Raw genomic sequence first — 7,603 nt, forward strand, 5'->3', positions numbered from 1 at the left:
CAGGAGGAAAGCTTTGCAAGTGGTGAAGCAGGGTTGCAGGTCTCTATCTTTATCTTCCCCTTCCCTCTTGATGTCTCTGTCTCTAGTCAATGAACAAACCAGTAAATAAAATATATTTAAAAATCTAAAAAATAATAATAATAAGAGACAGGGAAAGAAAAAAGGATGAAATAGAACGACGGTTCTCCAAGCTTTGAAGGCGCGTCCACTGGGATGCGCCAGCGCCCTAAGGTCCAGCAGCAGCAGCAGCAGCAGCAGCGCTCGTCCTGCGCGCGCCCGAGGCGAGGCGGCGGTGCCCCCGCACATGCACACGCACAGGAGCGCCGGCTTCCCGCGTCCCCGGCCGGCCCGGGAGCCCGAGCAGGAGGCGGGAGCTCCCGGCGGGCGGGCGCGCGCGCGGCGCTCGTGCATCCGCGCCTGCTCCCTAAGCCCCGCCCAGGCCCCGCCCACCCCTTCTCCCGCGCGCGGGCTCCGCGCGCCCCCCAGCCGCGCGTGCGCGTGCGCGCGCGTGCGCAGCCCAGAGCCCTCCGGGGGCGGCCCCGCCGGCTGCTCGGCCCAGCGTCGCGAGGCCCCGGCTTAACCCTTTCGCCGCCCGCCCGCTCGGAGGCCGGGGCCGGGTTCCGTGCCTGCGCACATCGGCGGCGCGCCTTCCCCCCAGCCCGCACCGCGCATGCACGGGGAGGTGTGGGGGGGGGGGTGCCGGTGGGGGTGTTCGCGGCCGGCTAGACAGTCCGTGCTCGTGCAGGAGAAGGGGCTGCCGCCGCCGGGGACGTGCACGATTCCCCCCTCACCCCGCCCCCTCCCCAAACTCCAAATAAAATCAAATAAAATACAATAAACCCAGCAAAAAGGAAAAAGCCTCCGACACGCTGCCACCCACGGTGCCCCCGCGCCCCGCGTGCACCCCACCCGGCCGGCGTGCAGAAGCGCGGGGAGCCCCCGACGGGCGTGTGCGGCTGAGCGGCTGCAGGTAAGCGGGGGCTGGGGGCGCGGGGCGGCCGGGCGGCGGGGGCCCCGCTCTGCTCTGCTCCGCTCGCTCTCCCCGCCCTGCCTCCCCTGCTCGCCCGGCCCGGCCCGGCCCGGCCCGGCCCGGGAAGGCGCGTCCCCGCGGCGCTCCGAGGCCCCGGACTGCGCGGCCGGGCGGGCGGCGGGCGGGCGGGCGGCCGGGGCGGCGGGGCTCCGCGCGCGCTCTCGCTCGCTCCCCGGCTGGGGCGGCGGGGCTCCCGGCCGGCCGCGCTCCCTCCTCCTCCCTCCGCGCCCGCAGCGCCGCAGTGCACCGCGGCGGGGGTGGGCACGGCCCCGAGCCGGCGGCGAGCGAGCGGGGACGGGGACGGGGACGGGGACGGGCCGGGCCGGGGAGCGAGCGCGGCCTCCTCCGGGCGCCGCCCCCCGCCGGCCCCGCGCTCGCTCCCCGGCCCGGCCCCGGCCCCGCTCGCTCTTCCCCGCTGCGCCCGCGGAGCTCGGGACCCGGCCGGCCGCGCGCCGCCCCCGCCCCCGGCCGGGAAGGAAGGAAGGAGGGGAGGAGGGGAGGAGGGGAGGAGGAGGGAGGGAAGGAGAGGAGAAGGAGGAAGGAGGAAAAGGAGGGAAGGAGGGAAGGAGAAGGACGACGGAAAAGGAGGGAGAGGAGGGAGAAAGAGAAGGAGGAATGAGGAGGAGGGAGAAAGAAGGAGTGAAGGAGGAAGGAGAGGAGGAGGAGGGAGAAGGAAGGAAGGAGGCGGCCCGGGGCCGCACGCTCGCCGCCGGGAGTCGCCGCGGGCCCGCGCCCGGTGCCCGGGGCTGCACGGGGAAGACCTGGCCCGGCCCTGCCAGGCGCCCTGCTTTAAAAAGAAAAAGAAAAGATGTTTCTGTATTGGCGGACTCATGGCTTGCCGTTGACAGCAAAAACACAATAGTTGGTACATGCGTAACATGCCCCCGTTGTCCGCAGAACAATCCAACCCCCAGCCAGGTCCTCCTCTGCCGGCTGTTCCAGGACCTGAACTCCCGCCCCCACCCTGAGTCTTTTACTGTGCTGCTGTACACCAACCCTGCTTCTTTCCTTCCTTCCTTCCTTCCTTCCTTCCTTCCTTCCTTCCTTCCTTTCTTTCTTTCTTTCTTTCTTTCTTTCTTTCTTTCTTTCTTTCTTTCTTTCTTTCTTTCTTTCTTTCTCCTGCGGGAGGGGAACAAGAATGCGAAAGCTTCTTCCACTCCACCCTAACCCCCAAAGGAGAGCGGGGATCCGGAGGGGCTCCCCAGGCCTTGCATCTCCTTTAAGTCTTTGCACCTCGTTTTTTGCCTTTGCTTTCTCCCCATCCTGGCGCTGTTGTGGGCTTTCAGCAGGGAGGTGGTGCGGCCGCCATTGTCGCGGGTGCTGGGGGCTCTGAGGGGGAGGGGTCTGTAAGGTGGATTTTTGCTGAAGACCCCCATCAAAGGGGCAGCTTTGTTATGGAGCTAAAGTAGGGGCAGCACTGCCCTCTACTCCCACACGGACAGCTGGATCCTGGCAGCGGGCATCTTCTAGTTGGACCCCTCTAAATTTAGAAATGAGACCATCTCAGGGAACAACAACAACAAATTGTCCTCAGGAGTCAGGAGTGCGGGCCAGATAAAAAGTAAGCACTCTTTTCCCTCGCAACAACTCCTGCAGTCCTTCCCCCCTACAAGCTCTGGGGAGAGTTGAGACAACCGTAGGAAGTGACAGGGTAGATAGGGCTTCTCCAGGAAGTGACTACCTGCCCTGGAGCATCTAAGATAAAGGGAGGCGGAGTTGGAAGCTTTTTTTTTTTTTTTTCAAATATCTTTTTAAAAATATTTAATTATTTTTTATTATTGGATAGAGATAGGGAGAGAGAGAGAGGGACACCTTAGCCCTGTTCCACCACTCCTAAAGCTTTCTCCTGCAGGTGGGGACTTGAACCTGGGTCCTTGCGCACTGTGATGTGTGTGTTTAATCAGGTGCACCACGCCTGGTCCCTTTGGAAGTATTCTTAGAAGTGATTTTTTTGTCCACCCTGCACACTCTGTAGATAGAAAAACTCCTGTTTGTTTGTTTATTTATTTTACCTCCAAGATTATCGCTGAGGCTCAGTGCCTGCACCACGAATCCACTGCTCCTGGAGGCTATTTTTTCCCCTTTTGTTGCCCTTGTTGTTTATCGGTGTTGTTGTTACTATTATTGATGTCGTCGTTGTTGGGTAGGACAGAGAGAAATGGAGAGAGGAGGGGAAGACAGAGAGGGAGAGAAAGATAGACACCCACAGACCTGCTTCACCGCCTGTGAAGACTCCCCTGCAGGTGGGGAGCCGGGGGCTCGAACCAGGATCCTTACTCCGGTCCTTGCGCTTTGCGCCTTAACCCGCTGCACTACCACCCCACTCCCCCGAAACCATATTTCTTTCCTTTATTTTATTTTTATTGATATTTATTTTTTTAGTTGCCTCTAGGGTTACTGCTGGGGTTTGGTGCCTGCACTACGGATCCACTGCTCCTGGCAGCCACTTTTTCCCAATATTATCTTGATGGTGGTGGCACTGCCATTGTTGTTGGACAGGACAGAGAGAAATGGAGAGAGGAGGGGAAGACAGAGAGGAGGAGAGAAAGATAGACACCTGCAGACCTGCTTCACCGCCTGTGAAGCGACTCCCCTGCAGGTGGGGAGCCGGGGGCTCGAACCGGGATCCTTATGCCGGTCCTTGTGCTTTGTGCCACCTACGGTTAACCCACTGCTACCGCCTGACCCCCCAAAAAAAATGTTTTTCATATGTGTGTGTAGTGCATGCGCGCGCGCGTGCACACACACACACACACACACACACACACACAGATACATGGGGAAAGAAAAGGGGAGGGGGGCACTATATACCCTGCGGGGAATTCTGGGAATAAGGGACACTTGCTGGCTCTTCCTATAGTTTTTCTTACAAACAGCTGTAAACATCTGTGTGCATGTAGTCATAAGCCCTATCTGTGTGGTTGTCTAATCTACCATGATTCCCAGCACTCAGTCCTAGGGATTTCAGTGTGTGCTACACTTTGATGTATTCGTTCTCATGACCCATTCAGAACTGAAAATGATGCTGACAGCCACCCTTCTGCTCTCTACCTGAAAGACAGTGAACTATAGGAGAAATAAGCCTTTATTTGTTTCAGGGCCGTGGTATGCCCGATCTCACTGCTTCCTGGGTGACTTCTGCGTTCATTTCAGATAGAGAGACAGAGAGAGAGGGAGAGACAGCATAGTATAGAATTTCCCCAGTGCTTTGGTACTTTCAGTCGATGTTAGGGCTCAAGCCCGGACCACACATACAGTAGGAACCTTGCTGGGTGAGTTTGCTTCTGAGTTGGAAAGTTGACTTCTTAAAATCATTCCTGCCTGGGATCTGGTATAAAAGAATATCCTGCCTTATTTTTGTGTGTCCTTTTCTCTTGTAGGACTTACACGGCCCTGATCAGAATTACTCTGATCTGAAGAATTTGGTGTTCAAAGCATTAAGATAATAGTCTTGAGTTGTTCATGGTAACTATGACTTTGAATATTAAACCTTAAAACGTGATGTTTTTGCTTTGTTTTAAAGTATGTTTACTTTATGCCTTGCCACTAACTTCTTGTTTGAGAAATAGGTCTTTTCCTTATATTTGTTGAATAAGAAGTTTTTGTTTTTGTTTTTTCCCCAGAGCATTACCCAGCTGTGGTTTATGGTGGTGACAGAGATTAGACCTGGAGAGTCTCTCTGTATAACCAGTATGCTATGTACCCCTGCCCAAGGAAAACATTTTATTTTTATTTTTATTTATAAAAAGGAAACACTGACAAAAACCATAGGATAAGAGGGGTACAACTCCACACTATCCCCACCACCAGATCTCCATATCCCTCCCTCCCCTGATAGCTTTCCTATTCTTTATCCCTCTGGGAGTATGGACCCAGGGTCCTTTTTAAAGAAAATATAAAATATGTTTTTAAACAGTCTGTTCATTACTATGGTGACATGTCTTTTATACAAATTCTATTTACTTATTTATGAGAAATGTTAGGAGAGAGAAAGAACCAGACATCACTCTGACACGTGTGCTGCCAGGGATTGAACTCAGGACCTCATGCTTGAGAATCCAATGCCTTATCTACTGCACTACCTCCAGGACCACTACAATTTCCAAATGTCTTTTGCTTATAAAATACTTCCAGCACTGGTCAAGTACATCCAATTTTGAGGATCCTTTATTTGTGGATGGCAGACAGATTGGTACCCAGAGGGGGTGAAGCCGCTCATCTTGACTTCCCAGATGCCGCCTGATTCTCTGGGCATCTAATAAACCTTAACCCTCATTCAAAGGTGACCAGAAACAGTTGTGGGGAAATTAGCAAACAACCCTGCATGGAATATTTTGGGCAGTCACATTCCTTTCTAGTCCTACAATAGTGATTTGTCTCTTCTGTCAAGAAAGAACAACACTGAGCACGGTTAGTTACTTTACGGAATAAAGAGCCGGCACCTCGTCGCTTAGGCTTTGAAGTGAAGTTAGTTGTCATTCTGATCTCAGACCGTCAGGAAGCACAGGTCTGAGAGCTAGATTCTGGGGATCTCCATCCTGGTGCAAAGTTAGTGCTCCACTAAATCTAGAACGTTGGGCCAGTCCCTAACATCATCCGTAAGGTGGTCTTAATCTGATCGTTACATCTATGAAGACAGATAGGATGCCTGTTGTGTACCACGCGGCCAGTACGGTTGTTATCATAGCTAGGTGCGCACTTGCCAAACTGAAGATAAAGAGAAGAAACATCATGGGAATCCCTAAGTTGCAATCGATTTTTTTTTTTTCTCCTCATTCTTGAGCCGCACTTCCTGATATTCTAAAATTCTTTGATGAGGAAACTTAAGTCAGAAAGTGCACATCTACCTGTGTTCCTGTAGGGGAAAAAAAGTGTTATTTATAGTTACCCCCCCAATTTTTTATTTTATTTTATTTTATTTTTTGTAGGAGTTTTTCATCAGTATGTCTGAAACCATCAAGTACAATGATGATGATCATAAAACTCTGTTTCTGAAAACACTAAACGAGCAACGCCTGGAAGGGGAATTCTGCGACATCGCTATCGTGGTGGAAGATGTCAAGTTCAGAGCACACAGGTGTGTCCTGGCGGCCTGCAGCACCTACTTTAAAAAGCTTTTCAAGAAGCTGGAGGTGGACAGCTCTTCAGTCATCGAGATCGACTTTCTCCGCTCCGATATATTCGAAGAGGTCCTGAATTACATGTACACAGCGAGGATCTCCGTGAAAAAGGAAGACGTCAACTTAATGATGTCGTCGGGTCAGATCCTTGGCATCCGGTTCTTGGATAAACTGTGTTCTCAGAAGCGGGACGTCTCTAGTCCCGAGGAGAATAGCGGCCCTCCCAAAAGTAAGTACTGCCTCAAGATAAACCGGCCCCTGGGCGATGCCGCAGACACGCAGGACGACGACGTGGAGGAGATCGGAGACCAGGATGACAGCCCCTCCGACGACACGGCGGAGGGGACACCCCCGAGCCAGGAGGACGGCAAGTCCCCCACGACCACCCTCAGGGTCCAGGAAGCCATCCTCAAGGAGCTGGGCAGCGAGGAGGTCCGCAAGGTGAACTGCTATGGCCAGGAGGTCGAGTCCATGGACACCTCGGAATCCAAAGAGCTGGGGTCCCAGACCCCGCAGGCCTTGACGTTTAACGACGGCATGAGCGAGGTGAAGGACGAACAGACACCGGGCTGGACGACGGCCGCGGGCGACATGAAGTTCGAGTACCTGCTGTACGGTCACCACCGGGAGCAGATCGCCTGCCAGGCGTGCGGGAAGACGTTCTCCGACGAGGGCAGGCTGCGCAAGCACGAGAAGCTGCACACGGCCGACCGGCCGTTCGTGTGCGAGATGTGCACGAAGGGCTTCACCACACAGGCGCACCTGAAGGAGCACCTGAAGATCCACACGGGCTACAAGCCCTACAGCTGCGAGGTGTGCGGCAAGTCCTTCATCCGGGCCCCGGACCTGAAGAAGCACGAGCGGGTGCACAGCAACGAGAGGCCCTTCGCCTGCCACATGTGCGACAAGGCCTTCAAGCACAAGTCCCACCTCAAGGACCACGAACGGAGACACAGAGGGGAGAAGCCCTTCGTGTGCGGCTCCTGCACCAAGGCATTCGCCAAGGCGTCGGATCTGAAAAGGCACGAGAACAACATGCACAGCGAAAGGAAGCAGGTGACCCCCAGCGCCATCCAGAGCGAGACGGAACAGCTGCAGGCGGCGGCCATGGCGGCAGAGGCAGAACAGCTGGAGACCATCGCCTGCAGCTAGGGGCCCAGGCCGCCCAGCCGCGCTGGTTTTCTCTGGAACGTGACCCTCACCGGACTCGAGGCGGTGCTTGGCTGGGTATTTGGAGAACTTTTCAAAAGAAAAGTGCATTTTCTTGGCTCTGACCAGTCCCCTGTCCCGTCCTAGTGTCCAGTGTCGATGTTGTCAGCCGGCCCCTGCCGCCCTCCGCCTCTTCACCATCTCCATAGCAGAACTCCCGTGTCCAGTTGAGGAGCCAGAGGCTCGGAGTCCACCCGTTCATTTCATTCTAGACTTGCAGCACTGCCAGAGTGATCACTGAGTG

General features: G+C 55.0%; 1 protein-coding gene across 3 annotated transcripts; it reads left to right on the forward strand.

Moving 5' to 3' along the window:
* The first annotated feature begins 946 nt into the window (after nt 1–946).
* ZBTB14 (zinc finger and BTB domain containing 14) lies at nt 947–7,302 on the forward strand. Of its 3 annotated transcripts, none has more exons than XM_060200711.1 (3): nt 947–970; nt 4,411–4,495; nt 5,959–7,302. In XM_060200711.1, exons 2-3 carry the CDS (start codon nt 4,493–4,495, stop codon nt 7,300–7,302), a joined length of 1,347 nt encoding a protein of 448 aa, XP_060056694.1. In that variant the 5' UTR covers nt 947–970; nt 4,411–4,492. The 3 variants fall into 3 exon arrangements, with proteins under 3 accessions (XP_060056694.1, XP_060056692.1, XP_060056693.1); XM_060200709.1 differs by lacking the exon at nt 947–970 and adding an exon at nt 2,402–2,591; XM_060200710.1 differs by lacking the exon at nt 947–970 and adding an exon at nt 4,175–4,302.
* The last annotated feature ends 301 nt before the right edge of the window (nt 7,303–7,603 follow it).

Source organism: Erinaceus europaeus, chromosome 10, assembly GCF_950295315.1.
Source record: "Erinaceus europaeus chromosome 10, mEriEur2.1, whole genome shotgun sequence".
NCBI lineage: Eukaryota > Metazoa > Chordata > Mammalia > Eulipotyphla > Erinaceidae > Erinaceus > Erinaceus europaeus.